The 19,792-nt window shown below is 45.4% G+C and overlaps 1 protein-coding gene across 1 annotated transcript in view; it reads left to right on the top strand.

Annotated features, from left to right (window-relative positions):
- tg (thyroglobulin) overlaps positions 1-19,792 on the top strand; it is a 419,486-nt gene that overhangs the window by 13,855 nt on the left and 385,839 nt on the right. Inside the window, exons 6-9 of the mRNA XM_067976982.1 lie at positions 500-606; positions 3,874-4,017; positions 10,286-10,471; positions 17,177-18,298. Coding sequence (XP_067833083.1) covers positions 500-606; positions 3,874-4,017; positions 10,286-10,471; positions 17,177-18,298 — 1,559 coding nt within the window. The remainder of the gene's footprint in view (positions 1-499; positions 607-3,873; positions 4,018-10,285; positions 10,472-17,176; positions 18,299-19,792) is intronic.

Below are 19,792 nucleotides of genomic sequence, written 5' to 3'. Positions count from 1 at the left end.
GCCAATTTGTGCACAGCAAACTCCTATAAACAGCAATGTGACAACGATCAGATAATCTGTTTTAGTGATGTTAGAATTGGCCGGGACACTGGGAGAACTCTCCTGCTCTTCTTCTTCTTCTTCGAAATTCAATCTCTGGGCTCATACATGCTCATTTTGTTTGGGTATCAATGGGCTGCCAACACCATGGACCACAGCCACAGTTAACCTTTTTGGAAGAAGAGAGGAGAGAGTGGGAGGTGGGGCGCTGGGACGAACAGTGATGGAGACCGGTTAAAACTCTCGTGTTGAATCAGGAACTGCACAGACGATCCAAACCTGCAGCCTGGTTATTTATTGGAGAATATCCCAAACATGATTTGCCAGAAAAAACACGCTTAAAAAAAAACTATTTTTTTCCAAAAATAAAGGAGTGCTAATTTATGAATAGTGTTTTCGTTCTCAGGATATTTTTAGCGGAGTGGAATTTGAGAAATTGTTTGTGTTCCTTCCCTCCCAGATTCCCGGGTGCATTCCGCACATTCAGTGCCTTCAGGCAGAGCTTTGTTGATGTTTCTGGTTACTGTTATTGTGCTGACAGTTTGGGACGGGAGATTCAGGGCACAGGTGAGTGATCACACTTCAGTACAGGGCACTTAAAACACGAGGCGTTAATATTCTTTCCCCTCAGGTTTGTCCCCCTCCTCCCTTCAAATCGCTGACTCTTTGCTGCAGTGCGGCTCTGCTGGCATTTCAGCCTTCTGGTGCCATGTGGCTCTTCTTCATATGGAAGCCTGGACAGTGAAGGCTATTCGACCGTTGGTGTGAGGCAGCACAGCCAAGCTCGATCCTGCCCTCATCTACTCACATCCCGGGTCACAGGACAATGGTCAAGAGTGGTAACTGGCTGATTTCTTGCCCTCCCCTCCTCCCCTCCCCTTTAACCCATGGGCCCTTGGACCAACTGTAGCATTCCAATTACTGCTTTGATTGAACACAGACCAAGGATCAAAGTTTTAACTGAAACTGGTAGTCATTGGAGTGGAAAGAAGCTACAGCAATGGCACCCCATGGTGCCAGGCTTTACTGTATTGTGACATGTCTGAGGGAAAGTACCTGAAAAAGACTTGAACACATAATTGAATGCTCTAGTGCAGGACTGAGGGATGGCTGCATCCTCAAAGATAATGGGCGGATTAGTCCCATTCCCCTGTTCTTTCCCCGTGGCCCTGTAATTTTTTTCCCTTATAGTATTTATTTAATTCCCTTTTGAAAGTTACTATTGAATCTACTTCCACCACCCTTTCAGGCAGTGCATTCCAGATCATCACAACTCGCTGCATGAAAATATGTTTCCTCATGTCGCCTCTGGCTCTTTTGCCGATCACCTTAAATCTGTGTCCTCTGGTTACCGACCCTTCTGCCTCTGGAAACAATTCGGATGCGGAAATTCTGCTGGGACCCTGCCTTCATTGTTTAAATTAAGCTGATCCAGTGCATTCACTGAGTGGTCAGCACTGGAGCAGTCGGGCGGGCGGAAGTTCTGTTCCTCCACACTTGCGGTGATGGTACCGCCACAGAGTGAATCTGGCTGGCTGTCGGGCTGGTGTCCGGGAAGTTTTATTTAAATGATGCCCTACCGTAGGGGTGTAAAATGGGCGGTCGTGGATCTGCCCAATTTTCCTTTCCCGTTAATTCACACCCCCGCCAAAGTTGAAATTTCCACCATTTTTTTCTCAGATGAGCCATGAAACTAACGGGCACGCCTGTAAAAATCGAAGCCACAGAGTATATGCAATGTATAGGATGAGGGTCTTCAGTTATTTGGAGAGACTGGAGAAGCTGGGGTTGTTCTCCTTAGAATAGAGAAGGTTAAGGGGAGATTTGATAGAGGTGTTCAAGATCATAAATGGTTTTGATCGAATAAATAAGGAGAAACTGTTTCCAGAGGCAGAAGGGTCCATAACCAGAGGACACAGATTTAAGGTGATCGGCAAAAGAGCCAGAGGCGACATGAGGAAACATTTTTCAACGCAGCGAGTTGTGATGATCTGGAATGCACTGCCTGAAAGGGTGGTGGAAGTAGATTCAATAGTAACTTTCAAAAGGGAATTGGATAAATACTTGAAGAGAAAAAAATTACAGGGCTATGGGGAAAGAGCAGGGGAATGGGACTATTTGGATATCTCTTTCAAAGGCCCACACAGGCATGATGGGCCAAATAGCCTCCTCCTATGGTGTACCTACTATGGCACTCTGATACTATGATATAATCTGAGATTAATCCTCATAGAAACAAAGAAAATAGGAGCAAGAGTAGGCCATTCGACCCTTCGGGCCTGCTCCACCATTCTTAATGATCATGGCTGATCATCTAACTCAGTACCCTGTTCCCGCTTTTTCCCCATATCCCTAGATCCCTTTAGCATTAAGAAATATATCTATCTCCTTCTTGAATACATCTAATGACTTGGCCTCCACTGCCTTCTGTGGTAGAGAATTCCACAGGTTCACCACCCTCTGAGTGAAGAAATTTCTCCTCATCTCGGTTCTAAATGGCAGATCCCGTATCCTGAGACTGTGACCTCTAGTTCTGGACTCCCCAGCCATCGGGAACATCCTCCCTGCATCTAGTCCGTCTCGTCCTGTTAGAATTTTACATGTTTCGATGAGATCACCTCTAATTCTTCCAAACCTTACTGAATATAGGTCTAGTCGACTCAATCTCTCCTCATACATCAGCGTTGCCATCCCAGGAATCAGTCTGGTAAACCTTCGTTGCACTCCCTCCATGGCAAGGTCATCCTTCCTCAGATAAGGAGACCAAAACTGCACACAATGCTCCAGATGTGGTCTCACCAAGGCCCTGTATAACTGCAGTAAGACATCCCTGCTCCTGTACTCAAATCCTCTTGCAATGAACGCCAACATACCATTTGCCTTCCTAACTGCTTGCTGCACCTGAATGATCGCTTTCAGCGACTGGTGTACAAGGACACCCAGGTCTCGTTGCACCTCCCCTTTTCCCAATCTATCACCATTCAGATAATAATCTGTCTTTCTGTTTTTACAACCAAAGTGGATAACCTCACATTTATCCATGTTATACTGCATCTGCCATGTTCTTGCCCACTCACCCAACTTGTCTAAATCACATTGGAGCCTCTTTGCATCCTCCTCACAGCTCACATTCCACCCCAGCTTTGTGTTGTCTGCAAACTTGGAAACGTTACATTTACTTCCCTCATCCAAATCATTGATATACATTGTGAATAGCTGGGGCCCAAGCACTGATCCCTGCGGTACCCCACTAGTCACTGCCTGCCACCCGGAAAAAGACCCATTTATTCCTACTCTCTGTTTCCCGTCTGTCAACCAATTCTCAATCCATGCCAATATATTCCCCCCAATCCCATGTGCTTTAATTGTGCACGCTAACCTCTTGTGTGGGACCTTATCACAATGTTATGAGGTGGCACATAATTTAAGAGTTTTGTAGAAGGAACATCCCACATATCTTTAATGGCATACACTGTCACACTAAAGTTGAATGAGAGAGCAATGCCTTGCCTTCTAAGAGCACAAGAATTTGTATGAACAGGAAAGGGCCATTAGGCCCAACAGGCTAGTCCCTTTCTCATAGATCAACCTCATCTTAAATTCCTCAATCTCATCTCACTCCAGAAACACCTTTAATTACTTTTCAAACTCATTTAAATGATCCAATTCAATTGGCCTTCCCTGGTAATTTATTCCACAGCTCTATTTCCCTTTGGGTGACAATGTTCTCTTAACTTGTGTTCCCAGATACTTGACTGCTCCGTTAGAGTGAGTAAGTTGAGTTGTAGCTACTAACCCGCCTGCTCCTGTTTTGTTCTTTTTTTAAATTGTTAGGTCTGGAGTTGTTATTGGATGAAATCTATGACACTATCTTCGCTAGCCCACAGCTTGGGCACTCGTTTACGGACACCGGCATTTACCGGATCCTGCAGCGCCGATTCCTCGCCGTGCGACTGCTGATCACCGGCAGGTTTAGATGTAAGTGCTCGCAGAGAAGAGTTTAGGGATGATTCATTGTAATATCAACCGTTAATTTGTTACTGGGTTATTGCAGTGGGTTAGCCGTAGGCTTTTACCTCTGTGCCCTTGTTTTGACCTACGACATCTTCTATCCCCCGGCTGTAAGAGGTCTATGTCAAAAGAGCTTTGGTCAATCTCAATCCATTCTATGGACGTACAGCGATAAAATTTGACACTAAATTTTCAGCTGGTGTTATGTTTTCTTCCTTTCCCGTCCCACTACTCTGCAGGGGAAAAACATTCCTTGCAATCTCTAGTCATGCTTGAGGCTTGATCGTGCCTCTGGTCTCTCCCCACTCCGAATTATCCACCTTTTTCAAAAATTTGTTCTCAGGACGTGGGCAACCGCATTTGTTGCTTATTCCCCAGTTGCCCTGAGAAGGTGGTGGTAGTGAAAGAACGGTGATTCATGCCCAAGTTACGATGAGGTGTGACTTGGAGGGGAACTTGTTGGTGACATGTTCCCATGACATTGCTGTTCATGTCTTTTCTTGGTGGTAGAGATTTCAGCAGAATTGATGGTGGAAGTAATCTAGGTGAGTTGCTGCAGTGCATCCTACGCATTGTACATACTGTAACCACAGTACACTGGTGATGGAGCGGGTGGATATTGAGTCTGGTGGCAGGGGCACTGATCAAGTGAACTGCTCTGTCATTAATGTTTCTTTCTTCCTTATAAGTGCTTAGAGATATTTTCCTTTACCTGAGGACCACTACAGAAATGCAAGTTATTGTTGTTGATAATTATGTACTCGTGTCCATTAGTTGTTCACGATATGACTACACGGAGGAATGCCAGTTCAATGCCCACTTTTCTACCTATTTAACCAACGATTTACAGTGCTTTCACACTTCAATGTTTCGGCTTCTCATTCACACCAAGCTGGAGGCTGAATTGAAATTGACACAAGGTAGAGTAACACGCCTTCCTCCAGTCAATCGATCGAGAGGGAGGGAGATGGGTAATTGAGAGAGAGAGGGGGCAATTGGGATGGAGTGGAAGTGATCGGGAAGGGGCCGAGGGAGGGCCAGCAACGGTCTTCGGCACTGCAGTGGAGCCAAGAGTTGCACTCTGGTGCTGGCTGCATTCAGCACAGCCCAATTTTAGGAAGGGCTCCTGAAACAGGCGTTAGGCCCTGATTTGTACATGCAAAGGGCCTAACACCTGTTTCAGGCACGGGCCCTGGATGTCTATGCTTCAGCCTTTATCTACATGGCGGGAGATGCGCTTCCGGCGTGGAATGTGCACATGCATGCCGCCCACCATATTGTACACTTAGGCGCTCGTTTCACGCTTGTAAAACATATGCGCATCCACAAATTTGAATTTTGATGCTGGATACCCGAAATTGAAAGTGTTCCATTCTCCAGCACTAATCATAGAAAATTTATGGCGCAGAAGGAGGCCATTCGGCCCATTGTGTCCGCGCCGACTGAGAAACGAGCCACCCAGCCTAATCCCACTTTCCCGCATTTGGTCCGTAGCCCTGCAGGTCACGGCTCTTCAGGTGCACATCCAGGTATTTTTAAAATGAGTTGAGGGTTTCTGCCTCTACCACCCTCTCAGGCAGTGAGTTGCAGACCCCCATCACCCTCTGGGTGAAAAAGTTTTTCCTCTTTCCCGCTTTAATCCTTCTACCAATCACTTTAAATCTATGCACCCTCATTATTGACCCCTCCACTCAGGGAAATAGGTCTTTCCTATCCACTCTATCTAGGCCCCTCATAATTTTGTACACCTCAATCAAATCACCCCTCAGCCTCCTCTGTTCCGAGGAAAACAACCCCAGCCTGTCCAATCTGTCATCATAGCTAAAACTCTCCAGTCCTGGCAAAATCCTTGTAAATCTCCTCTGCACCTAACTGCACTGTGGGAGAACCTTCACCACATGGACTGCAGCGGTTCAAGAAGGCAGATCACCACCACCTTCTCAAAGGCAATTAGGGATGGCAATAAATGCTGGCCTTGCCAGCAACGCCTACATCCCATGAACTAATAAAAAAAACCCTCTCTAGTGCAATTACATCCTTCCTGTAATGTGGTGACCAGAACTGTATGCAGTACTCAAGCTGTGGCCTAACTAGTGTTTTATACAGTTCCAGCATAACATCCCTGCTTTTATATTCTATGCCTTGGCTAATAAAGAAAAGCATTCCATATGCCTTCAGGGATCTGTGGACATGCATTCCAAGGACCCTCACTTCCTCTACACCTCTCAGTATCCTCCCATTTATTGTGTATTCCCTTGTCTTGTTTGCTCTCCCCAAATGCATTACCTTGCATTTCTCCGGATTGAACTCCATTTGCCACTTTTCTGCCCATCTGACCAGTCCATTGATATCTTCCTGCAGTCTACAGCTTTCCTCCTCATTATCAACCACACGGTCTATCTTTGTGTCATCCGCAAATTTCTTAATCATGCCCCCTACGTTTAAGTCCAAATCGTTAATGTATACCACAAAAAGCAAAGGACCTAGTACCGAGTCCTGCGGCACCCCATTGGAACAGCCTTCCAGTCGCAAAAACACTAACATCCCTCATCTTTTAGTGAGCACAAAATTCACAAAGAAATGCTTATTACTTGTGACAAAAACAAAGCATGTTGTCCAACCTCATAGTCCCCCAACCCCGCAGAGCCCACTTCTACCTCCTTCCCAAGATCCACAAACCGGACTGCCCAGGGAGACCCATCGTTTCAGCCTGTTCTTGCCCCACGGAACTTATTTCCTCTTATCTTGACTTTTTTTTCTCCCCTTGTCCAGTCTCTTCCAACCTACATCCATGACTCTTCTGATGCCCTCCGTCACTTTAAAGTTTCCAGTTCTCCGGCCCTAACAGTCTCCTTTTCACCATGGACGTCCAATCCCTCTACACCTCCATCTCACACCAGGACGGCCTGTGGGCCCTCCCCTTCTTCCTTGAACGGAGGCCCAACCAGTCCCCATCCATCACCACCCTCCTCCGCCTGGCTGAACTTGTTCCTTTGACTCCACTCACTTCCTCCAAATAAAAGGTGTCGCCATGGGAACCTGTATGGATCCCAGCTATGCCTGCCTTTTTGTGGGATATGTGGAACATTCCTTAGAACATAAGAACATAAGAACATAAGAAATTGGAGCAGGAGTAGGCCAATCGGCTCCTCGAGCCTGCTCCGCCATTCAATAAGATCATGGCTGATCTGATCCCAACCACAAATCTAAAGAACACAAGAAGTCGGAGCAGGACCCGGCCACACAGCCCCTGGGCCCTCTCCGCCACCCACAGGGCATTGACCGATCCGAACTCAGCCTCATGTCCAATTTCCTGCCCGCTCCCCATAACCCCTAATTCCCTTTACTTCTAGGAAACTGTCTATTTCTGTTTTAAATTTATCTAATGATGTAGCTTCCACAGCTTCCTGGGGCAGCAAATTCCACAGACCTACCACCCTCTGAGTGAAGAAGTTTCTCCTCATCTCAGTTTTGAAAGAGCAGCCCCTTATTCTAAGATTATGCCCCCTAGTTCTAGTTTCACCCATCTTTGGGAACATCCTTACTGCATCCACCCGATCAAGCCCCTTCACAATCTTATATGTTTCAATAAGATCGCCTCTCATTCTTCTGAACTCCAATGAGTAGAGTCCCAATCTACTCAACCTCTCCTCATATGTCCGCCCCCTCATCCCCGGGATTAACCGAGTGAACCTTCTTTGTACTGCCTCGAGAGCAAGTATGTCTTTTCTTAAGTATGGAGACCAAAACTGTATGCAGTATTCCAGGTGCGGTCTCACCAATACCTTATATAACTGCAGCAATACCTCCCTGTTTTTATATTCTATCCCCCTAGCAATAAAAGCCAACATTCCGTTGGCTTTCTTGATCACCTGCTGCACCTGCATACCAACTTTTTGATTTTCTTGCACTAGGACCCCCAGATTCCTTGTTCTAGTCCTACTCAGGTCCCCTCCATCACCTCATTTTCCGGTACATTGATGACTGTATCGATGCCGTTTCCTGCTCTCGCCCCGAAGTGGAAAATTTCATCAACTTTGCCTCCAATTTCTACCCTTCCCTCGCCTTCATATGGTCCATCTCCGACTCTTCCCTTCCCTTCCTCGACTTCTCTATCTCCATTTCTGGGGATGGGCTGTCAACCAATATCTGTTACAAGCCCATTGACTTCCACAGCTACCTTGATTACACTTCCTCCCACCCCGCTTCCTGTAAGGACTTTATTCCCTTCTCCCCGTTTTTCCATCTCCGTCACATCTGTTCTGATGATACCACCTTCCACGCCAATGCTTCCGATAATGCTTCCTTTTTCCTCAACCGAGGATTCCCCTCCACTATAGTTGATAGGGTCCTCGACCATGTCAGTCCTATTTTCCGCACCCCTTCCCTTCCCTCCCAGAACCATGATAGGGTGCCCCTTGTTCTCACCTGCCACCCCACCAGCCTCTGCGTTCAACATATCATCCTCCGTCATTTCCGCCATCCTGCCACCAAACACATCTTCCCCTCCCCTTTCAGCATTCCGAAGGGACCGCTCCTCTGCGACACCTAGTCCACTCTTCTATCACCCCCAGCACCCACTCTCCTCCCCACGGCTCCTTTCCGTGCAAGCACAGGAGAAGCAACACCTGCCCCTTTGCCTCCTCCCTTCCCACTGTCCAGGGCCCCAAACACTCCTTCCAGGTGAAACAGTGGTTTACTTGTACTTCTTTCAATTTAGTATTCTGTATCCACTGCACACAATGGGGGCTCCTCTACACTGGGGAGATCAAACGCAGACCGGGTGATCACTTTGCTGAACACCTCCGCTCAGTCCGCAAGTGTGACCCTGACCTGCTGGTCACTTGCCATTTTCATTCCCTCTCCCATTCCCACTCTGACCTCTCTGTCCTCGGCCTCTTACACTGTTCCAATGAAGCTCAACGTAAGCTCGAGGAACAGCACCTCATCTTTCTTTTAGACACTTTACAACCTTCCGGACTCAACATTGATTTCAATAACTTCAGATCATAACCACTGCTCCCATTTTTTCGGTCAGCTAGTGCTGATAATGGTTCTGCTGCTGCCATTTACAGCTACTCCTGATCAATCTTTTGTTTCTTAATCTGTCCCATTACCATCTTCCTTGCCTTGCATCATCATCCCTTTTGTCAATTAATCACTCCTGTCCTCTACCCTATCACAGACCTTCCCTTTTGTTCTTCCCTCCCCGCCCCCCCCCCTTCCCCTGGCTCTGTACTTGCTCAAAAACTTTAACTCTTTTAACATCTTCTAGTTCTGACAAAAAGTCTTCGACCTGAAACGTTAACTCTGTTTCTCTCTCTACAGATGCTGCCTGACTTGCTGAGTATTTCCAGCATTTTCTGTTTTTGTTTCAGATTTCCAGCATCTGCAGTATTTTGCTTTTGATTTTGTCTAAGATTTAATTTGATATGAGTTTGAATGTGATATTCCACCATGGTATATAAGGGGTTAAAGCCAGCTTCACTCACAGAAGAATGTTCTAGCTCACTTTTTAAACACTTGTTGCCAAATCATTGGTTATTGTTGGACAGATGCCCAAGCGAATCATAACTGAAGATTGGGTCGCAGTTGACGTTCTTTTACTGTAGGGTTGGAACGAGCACTCCCGCTGGTCCCAGCTCCACATTCAGGTAAGTATGGGGATCTTCTTACTGGTTAGCGCCACATTGTGCTGTCTGAGTTCAGCACGTGGCAAGTAATGCGCTGGGGCATATCAATATCGAAAACGGGTCCTGCAAGAAGCGCAGGACCCTAATTTAAATGACATATTCTTCCGATAGAATAACTTGGATGCGCGCTCCTGACGCCAATGTATCCTCCTACACCAATACGGCGGGCGGTACACTTCCGGCTTGTAATAAGCACGCGATTCCTGCTCGCCACATTGGAAGGTTAGGAGGCCATGTATTCTGAAACCTTCCAAAGACAGGATTATGTCGGGGTGCATGGTAAAACCAGTAGCTGAAATAAACTCAAGAGGCTTCTTTGTTCATTCCCTGAGCGTGCAGTGAATTTCACCTAGATATCTGGGAAAATTCTCTCCATGGGGCGTAGGAAGTTAGGGCTCAACCACAAGAGTAGTCTGACGCACAGAAACCCAAAATATCAAGAGGAATAAAAGAGTAAAGAAACATCAAAACATAACATTTTGTTACCGATACTTTGCCATTCTGGATTCAATTTCAGATCTGAGTTTAACCCTTTGTTACAGGCCCAACAAAATGTGAAATCGAGAGGTTTACGGCTTTCTCGTTTGGTAATATCTTCACTCCCTCATGTGACAACAATGGAAACTATCTGCCAGTCCAGTGTCAGCAGGGGGGTCAGTGCTGGTGCACAGATTCCAATGGACAGGAGATATTTGGAACAAGGCAGCAGGGAACAGCACCTGATTGTGGTAAGTATCTGCTGGTTGTTTTATCTACAACTCCCTAACCCATAGTATAACACTCATGTGATATGATTTTCAAATTTCCTATTGCCCGGAATTTCCTTCAAGATGCTCACACTCCTCCACCGTAACTGAAGTGTCAGCCATGGATCAGTGGTAGCATTCTTGCATCTGAGTCAGTAGGTCATGCGTTCATGTCCCACTCCATAGACATAAGCACATAATCTAGGCTGATAGTTCAGTGCAGTACTGAAGGAGTGCTGCGCTGTCATAGGTCTTTTGGATGAGATGTTAAACCGAGGCCCTGTCTGCCCTCTTGGGTAGATGTAAAAGATCCCGTGGCACTATTTGAAGAAGAGGTCTCCTGATGTCCTGGCCAATATTTATCCCTCAACCAACATCACTAAAACAGATGATCTGGTTATTATCTCATTGCTGTTGTAGGACCTTGCTATATGTAAATTGACTGCTGCGTTTCCTACATTACAACAGTGACTACAATCAATAAGTACTTCATTGGCTGTAAAACACTTTGGGACGTCCTGGGGTCATGAAAGGCACTATATAAATGCAAGTCCTTTTGTTGGCAGTAAGGCAGAAACCCCGTTTATGGGGGATTTCCGCCGCACTTCTGGTGAAGTTACCTCACCCTCCGATTCCTAAGAGTCTTCACCACTCATGAGCTGTTCTGGTGTGCTGGGTGGCCAGCAAGTTAACAATCCCAACTCCTAAGTGAGGCAATCTTTGATTCAGGTGATGGGTCAAGTCATGGTCTGCAATTTCTTCACTCAGACTAGGGTGCATTGCACCAACAGAATTACTATTGGGGAGTAGTTGCTCCCTTCTCCCCCATATGGCATTGTTATGAGTCCCATGGGCACTGGCAGCACTCGGTCACTTTACCCATATGGCCATTCTTGTGTAAGCCTAGATATGTCACTGTCAGCACACTACTCAACTGGATGATAATCAGGATTGGGCTGAGATGCAGAATCTGATGATCCACCTGAGATCACTTACCTGAGAACACACCAGGAACTGAATTGGTAACTTGCTCATGATCTCAATGGAGATGCTGATGAGGAAGATAACTCAGCCTATTCAGGCTCATTCAGCGAGGCAAAAATCACCAGGTTTTATCAAATCCAAAAGGAATTGAAGCAAATCACAGAAAATCCAATGTAGTCATACTTGTGCTAAATACAAAACAATAACAGGAGATATCTTTTTACACAGAGGGTGGCCAACAGTTGGGATGGATTGCCAGGAAAGTGGTTTAGGCTATATAAGAAAGAGCTAGATCATAATGGGGTATGATAGCGAATGGTAGTTCTATTACTGGACTAGAATCCAGTGCCCTGGATTAATAATCCAGAGAACATGAGTTCAAAGAGTAGAGATAAAGGGTTCATTTTCTATTTGGTGGGATGTGACAAGTGGTGTTTCCCAGAGATCTGTATCAACTTTTTACCATATATATTATTGACTTGGATAAAGGAATAGAGTTGTATATTCAAGCTTGAAGATGACACTAAATTAGGAGGCACAGTAAATTGTGTAGATGGGAGCAGAAAGTTATAGAAAGACATAGACAGATTAAGTGAGTGGGCAAAACAGTGACAGATGGAGCTCAATGTGGGAAAGTATGAGGTCATCCACTTTGGATCCAAGAAAGACAAATTGGAATATTTTCTAAATGGTGAGAGACTAGGAACTGTGGAGGAGCAAAGGGATTTGGGTGTCCAGGTACACAAATCACTAAAATCTAGTATACATGTACACAATGTAATTAAAAAGGCTAATGGAATGTTAGCCTTTATCTTAAGGGGCTGAAATTCAAAGGGAAACAAGTTATGCATCAGTTGTACAGAGCCCTGGTCAGACAAAATCCGGAGTACTGTTTCCGTTTTGGGCACCGTACCTCAGGAAGGATATATTGGCCTTGGAGTGGGTACAGCACAGATTCACCAGATTAGCAGGTTCCTCTAATGAGGCCATATGGGTGGAGCTTAAAAACAAACAGGGGGCAAGCACTTTGATGGGAGTGTACTATAGGCCCCCAAACAGTCAGGGGGAGATAGAGGAACAGATATGTAGGCAAATCTCAGAAAATTGTGCAAATAATAGGGTAATAATAGTGGGGGATTTCAACTTCCCCAATATTAACTGGGATACTCAGAGTGTAAAAGGCTTAGAGGGTACAAAATTCTTAACGTGCATCCAGGAGAGCTTTTTGAGCCAGCATGTAGAAAGTCCTACAAGAGAGGGGGCGGTACTGGACCTAATTCTAGGGAATGTGGCCGGCCAAGTGGAAGAAGTGCTAGTAGGTGAGCACTTTGGTGACAGTGACCATAATTTGGTGAGATTTAAGGTGGTCATGGAAAAGGACAGGGAGGGGCCGGAAATAAAGGTTCTAAATTGGGGGAAGGCCGATTTTAATAGGATAAGGCAGGATCTCGCCAAAAGGGACTGGGATCAGCTGCTTGTAGGAAAATCCGCATCGGAGCAATGGGAGTCTTTCAGAAGGGAGATTGAGACCATACAATGGCAACATGTTCCCGTAAAGGTCAAGGGTGGTTCCAAGAACTCCAGGGAACCTTGGATGTCAGGGGATATACGAGAATGGATTAGGAAAAAAAGGAGGGCTTTTGGCAGATACAAAAGGCTAAAGATGGAGGAAGCCCTAGAGGAGTACAAAAAGTGCAGGGGGATACTTAAAAAAGAAATTAGGAGATCAAGGAGGGGCCATGAAATAACACTGGCGAGCAAAATAAAGGAAAATCCTAAGATGTTTTATAAGTATATTAAGGGTAAGAGGATGACTAGGGAAAAAATAGGGCCCATTAGGGACAAAAATGGCAATCTGTGTGTGGAGCCGGCAGATGTAGGAGGGGTTCTAAATGAATTTTTTGCATCTGTTTTCACTATGGAGAAGGACGATGTAGACATAGAAATACGGCAGGGGGACTGTGATATACTCGAACATATTAACATCGAGCGGGAGGAGGTATTGGCGGTTTTAGCAGGCCTAAAAATGGATAAATCCCCAGGCCCGGACGAAATGTATCCCAGGCTACTGTGTGAGGCAAAGGAGGAGATTGCGGGGGCTCTGACACATATATTCAGAACCACTCTGGCCACAGGGGATGTGCCAGAGGACTGGAGAACCGCTAATGTAATACCATTATTCAAGAAGGGGAGTAGGGAAAAACCGGGGAACTACAGGCCAGTGAGCCTAACATCAGTGGTAGGAAAATTATTGGAAAAAATTCTGAAGGACAAAATTAGTCTCCACTTGGAGAAGCAAGGATTAATCAGGGATAGTCAACATGGCTTTGTCAAGGGAAGATCATGTCTGACTAATTTGATTGAATTTTTTGAGGGGGTGACTAGGCGTGTGGATGAGGGTAACGCAGTGGATGTGGTATACATGGATTTCAGTAAGGCCTTCGATAAAGTCCCGCACAGGAGACTGGTCAAGAAGGTACGAGCCCATGGAATCCAGGGTGCCTTGGCACTTTGGATACAAAACTGGCTTAGTGGCAGAAGGCAGAGGGTGATGGTCGAAGGTTGTTTTTGTGACTGGAAGCCTGTGGCCAGTGGGGTACCACAGGGATCGGTGCTGGGTCCCTTGCTGTTTGTGGTCTACATTAATGACTTGGATATGAATGTAAAAGGTATGATCAGTAAGTTCGCTGATGATACAAAAATTGGTAGGGTGGTAAATAGCGAGGAGGATAGCCTCAGTCTGCAGGACGATATAGATGGGTTGGTCAGATGGGCGGAACAGTGGCAAATGGAATTTAACCCGGAAAAGTGCGAGGTGATGCACTTTGGAGGGACTAACAAGGCAAGGGAATACACAATGAATGGGAGGACCCTAGGCAAGACAGAGGGTCAGAGGGATCTTGGTGTGCAAGTTCACAGATCCCTGAAGGCGGTGGAACAGGTAGATAAGGTGGTAAAGAAGGCATATGGGATACTTGCCTTTATTAGCCGAGGCATAGAATATAAGAGCAAGGAGGTTATGATGGAGCTGTATAAAACACTGGTTAGGCCACAGCTGGAGTACTGTGTGCAGTTCTGGTCGCCACACTACAGGAAGGATGTGATCGCTTTGGAGAGCGTGCAGAGGAGATTCACCAGGATGTTACCAGGGCTGGAGCGCTTCAGCTATGAAGAGAGACTGGGAAGATTGGGTTTGTTTTCCTTGGAGCAGAGGAGGCTGAGGGGGGACATGATTGAGGTGTACAAAATTATGAGGGGCACAGATAGGATGGATACTAAGGAGCTTTTTCCCTTCGTTGAGGGTACTATAACAAGGGGACATAGATTCAAGGTAAAAGGCGGGAGGTTTAGAGGGGATTTGAGAAAGAACTTTTTCACCCAGAGGGTGGTTGGAGTCTGGAACTCACTGCCTGAAAGGGTTGTGGAGGCAGGAACCCTCACAACATTCAAGAAGCATTTGGATGAGCACTTGAAATGCCATAGCATACAAGGCTACGGACCAAATGCTGGAATATGGGATTAGAGTAGACAGGGCTGATGGCCGGCGCGGACACGATGGGCCAAAGGGCCTCTATCCGTGCTGTATAACTCTATTGATACCAGGGCTTAAAGAGTTAAATTATGAGGACAGGTTGCAAAAGCTTTACTTATATTCCGTTGAGTTTAGAAGATTCTGAAGCTCTAATTTTAAGATTGTATCCTTTTGTTCTGGATTCCACCATCAGAGGAAATAGCTTCTCTGTATCTACCCTATTAAATGCTTTTATCATTTTAACACGTCAGTTAGATCACCCCTGAATCATAGACTCATTTAGCGTAGAGGGAGGTCATTCGGCCCATCATGCTGTGCCGGCTCTGTGAAAGAGCTATCCAGTTAGTCCCATTCCTCTGCTCTTTCCCCATAGCCCTGCAAGCTTTTCCTTTTCAACTATATGTCCAATTCCCTTTTGAAAGTTAATATTGAATCTGCTTCTACCACCCTTTCAGGTAGTGCAATCCAGATCTTAACAACTTGCTGTATAAAAAATGTTCTCCCCCTCTCCATCCTGGTTCTTTTGCCACCTATGTTAAATCTGTGTCCTTTGGCGACTGACCCACTTGCCAGTTGGAAACAGTTTCTCCTTACTTACTCCTTCAAAACCCCTCATAATTTTGAACAACTCCATTAAAGAGGTGTTATCTTACCTCTACCATAAGACTGCTATATTTGGTGTACAGGGTATTTTAGATACCTGGCCTCTCTGGTGTGGTGCTGATAAATGTTTGTACTATCACCAAAACAATGATATTAACATTACATTACTCCCATACACTAGACTGTGAAAAGCTCTACCACAAGAATGGCACACCATCCTCATCCTCATCCTATGCCTTCTCAGGCCACGCACAACCGAAAGTGCACTCCAGATTCTTGAAAAGTCAAATCCAGAACACAAATTCGGATTAAACTGTGACAGTCCAACAAGGCAGCAGCAAAAGTCAAATTTATGACCTTTAGGTTTAAATGCAAAAAACTCTTCTTCATGCAAATTGTTCGAGATCCTGTGCCAGTCATTGAATATCAGAAAATTATGAGCAGCGGCCTTCGATTTTCTGCTAAGTGCTGGCTGCAAGCAAGGCCCTTCTCAGGGCCTGGTACCTCATAAAACTTATCTCAAAGAGTGATCAACTCTGGTATGGATTTCTGGGTAGGCTAGTAGAGGCAAAATATTGTGGAATTTTTGTAGAAGCAGATGCTGGGGAGGAGACTATGGGCTCTTTCTGGAAGGAGGAGTGAGGTTGGGCCAAATAGCCTTCTCTCATTTATATCTCTCCTGCGATCTTGTAAAACTGTGGCCATTTTTGCATTTCTGCTCAACTGGCACATAGTCCTAACCTTAAGGAAAATATTTAGGAACATAGGAACAGGAGTAGGCCATTCAGCCCCTCGAGCCCGCTCCGCCATTAGATAAGATCATAGCTGATCTGTGATCTAATTCCATATACCTGCCTTTGGCCCATATCCCTTAATACCTTTGGTTAGCAAAAAGCTATATATTTTTCAGCATGCAAGCAATTGCGTGAATATATAATGTATCGTTTTACGATATTACTACTGATTGATTTGATATGAGTCTCTGACCCACTGTGGCCCAGATCTGAAGGAGCTGTTAAAATTATTTGATAGGGTTTTTATTATTTTTTATTCGTTCATGGGATGTGGGCATCGCTGGCAAGGCCAGCATTTATTGCCCAAGCCTAACTGCCCTTGAGAAGGTGGTGGTGAGCATGCAGTCCATGTGGTGAAGTTCTCCTACAGTGCTGTTCGGTGGGGAGTTTCAGGATTTTGACCCAGTAATAGGGTAGATACGGAGAAACCCCCTCTGGTGGGGGAATCAAGAACAACGGGACATAATATTAAAATTAGAGCTAGGCCATTCAGAAGTGAAACTAGGAAGCATTTTTTCACACAGAGTGGTAGAAATTTGGAACTGTCTCCCCCAAAAGGCTGTGGATGTTGGGTCGATTGGAGCTTTCAAGTCTGAGATAGGTAGATTTTTGTTAGATAAGGATATCAAGGGATGTGGAGCAAAAGCTTAAATGGAATTGAGGTGTAGTTCAACCATGATGTGACTGAATGGCAGTGCAGGTCCAAGGGACCGAATGGCCTACTCTTGTTCCTAATATTCCTATGGTCCTATGATTTAACCCTTTAAATTCCAGGGAATGGTGACAGAAACTGTGAGTCGGAGAGAAAACGCATGCTGTCACGGCTTTTCTATGGACCTGTTGGTCACTTCAGTCAAAACAATCTCTTTGCTGTACCTGGATCTCTGAGCCCAGCGTTAGAAAGGATGGTCAAGTCTCTCAGCCACTGCGGCCCAGATCTGAAGGAGCTGTTTGTAAAATCTGGATTGCTGCTTTCCATCCCCCAGGTTGCGGATCTAAATATTGGCCTGGTGGACCTAGAAGTGATTCTTAGTGAGTTTGTGGGAGGAATGTTCTTATCCAAGGATTTAGCACTCGCTGCTCTTCAGTTTTCTGCATCCCCCAAATTCTTCATCGAAAATCTGTTTGGAGGCAAATTCCTGAAAAACGTGGGCTTGTTTAATTTCACCAGGGGCCTGGGGACCAGGGGGACCTTTAATTTCAGTCAGTTCTTCCAGCAGATTGGCTTAACAGGAATGTACAGTGGAGGGAACTTTGTAGAACTTGCCAAATTGTTTTCACCCGAGGAAGACTCCTACTTCACCAAAGGAACATCAGAATTCTCCAGGGACATCTTCAACTTGAACCAGACAATTGAGGACAACTTTGGACGGGCAGTAAATTTACAGGAGAACCAGAATATTGTAAAACTTATAGCATCACTGTTTGAGCGTCAGAACGTCCTCACAACGTTGCACGAAATCATCTCCTTTTTTGGTACAGATGACGATAGCTTAGCTGAAACAGTCCAACTAGTTTTAAGAAGTGCCAGTGTTGGTATCTGTGCCCGTCAGACCTCAAACCTCTATGTTCCAAAGTGCACTGGCGATGGACGGTATGAAGAAATCCAGTGTCAAGGCTCAGACTGCTGGTGTGTGGACAGTCAAGGGACAGAGGTTCCAAGCTCAAAAATCCAGGGTCAAAGGCCACAATGTCCCACCAAGTGTGAGCAAGAACGCAAAAGGTCAATAGTCATGAAAGGACTCCAGCCAGCAGGATCTGATGTGTTCATTCCTTCATGTGGAGGTGATGGTGGTTTCCAGCCCATGCAATGCGATGGGATGAATTGCTTCTGTGTGGATCTGCAGGGCAGGAAAACACCTGGAATAAGGAAGCCAACTGGCGGAGGCATGCAGTGTAAGTTCTGACTTTTTTTATTGCACTTTATGTATTGAAATTTGTGCCCACAACATGAGAGAAGTAGAGAATATTTTACCTTTTACGCTCAAGTGTACCAAAGCAGCTTTCCAAAAATAGTTCACACTCACCTTGAGTGGTCAGTTGCTGTATGATATCAGGACGAGGGGGTTTGATTTGTCAAGTTCCCTCCAGAGTGAGTTCTGTATCAGATTCAGCCTGATATCGACGTAAGAATATAATGAAGGTAATTTGCACTTTCATCACTTGGGCGGTAATCTGAAATCAATGGGATGAAAATCAGACGGGTTCTACAACGGATGTGCGATCCACTCCGCAAACTAACTGCCCAGATGGCGTAAATGAAAATTACCCCCAATAATTTTTAGAAGTAGAAACAGAAACACGCCATTTAGCCCCAAAATTCCGTCCATTACTGATGAATTTCAACTCTATCCTCCTCATCTTCTCTCCATATCCTTCAATCCCATCTTTTCCCAGATACGTATATAGAATCATAGAATCATACAGCACAGAAGGAGGCCATTCGGCCCATCGTGCCTGTGCCAGCTCTGTGAAAGAGTTATCCAATTAGTCCCACTCCCCTACTCTTTCTCCATAGCCTTGTACGTAATTCCCTCTTGAATACATCTACACTAAAGGTTTACCCTAGTACAGTGGAGTCTCCGCGATCTGTCAAAATGGAAAGGACCTGCTTAGCGGATAACAGAAATGGTGAATCAGTTAAAGACCCTGGTAATGGGAAGGAGGATAACTGCAAAACCATAAATTACATACATTTCTGTTGATTTCTGTCAGACCGAAGATTGGTGTTAATGGGCTATGTTGATGATGGTTTGTCTATCGTTGTCAATGATGACGGCCCATGATTCATCTCCAGTTTAATACAGGGTGTGGGATCTCATATGGTTGTAAAGTCCGATTTTCGCAAGGATTGTTTTTCCACACACAGGACATCAGGTGTCAGATTGACCTGAGGGCTGACCTATGTATATAGTGGGCAATGTAATGAGGTGATGTCTGGCGCAAGGCTTGATCCCACCAAAATTCTGGTAGCTAATCGAGAAGGCAGATAATGTTATGTATACCACAAGTTTATAACCCTTTGTGCCTGACGCCCCTTCTTACACCAGGTTTTTTAGCTTCCGTCGCCTGTTGTGGAACTCTTAAATGCTTCACCACAGTGAACAATTTGCCTGCATTAGCTCTGTCAATTCTCTTCGCAGGGAGACCAGAGAAGCTGGGGTTGTTCTCCTTCGGGCAGAGAAGGTTAAGGGGAGATTTAATGGAAGTGTTCAAAATAATGAGGGGTTTTGATAGAGTAAATAAGGAGAAACTGTTTTCACTGGCAGGAGGGTCAGTAACCAGAGAGCACAGATTTAACATAATTGTCAAAAAAAACAGAGGGGAGATGAGGATTTTTTTCACACAGCGAGTTGCTATGATCTGGAATGCACTGCCTGAAAGGGTGGT

The sequence above is a fragment of the Heptranchias perlo genome, chromosome 3 (genome assembly GCF_035084215.1).
Source record: "Heptranchias perlo isolate sHepPer1 chromosome 3, sHepPer1.hap1, whole genome shotgun sequence".
Lineage (NCBI taxonomy): Eukaryota > Metazoa > Chordata > Chondrichthyes > Hexanchiformes > Hexanchidae > Heptranchias > Heptranchias perlo.
The sequence above is the reverse complement of the archived record's forward strand: the minus strand, read 5'-3'. Positions and strand labels throughout refer to the sequence as shown.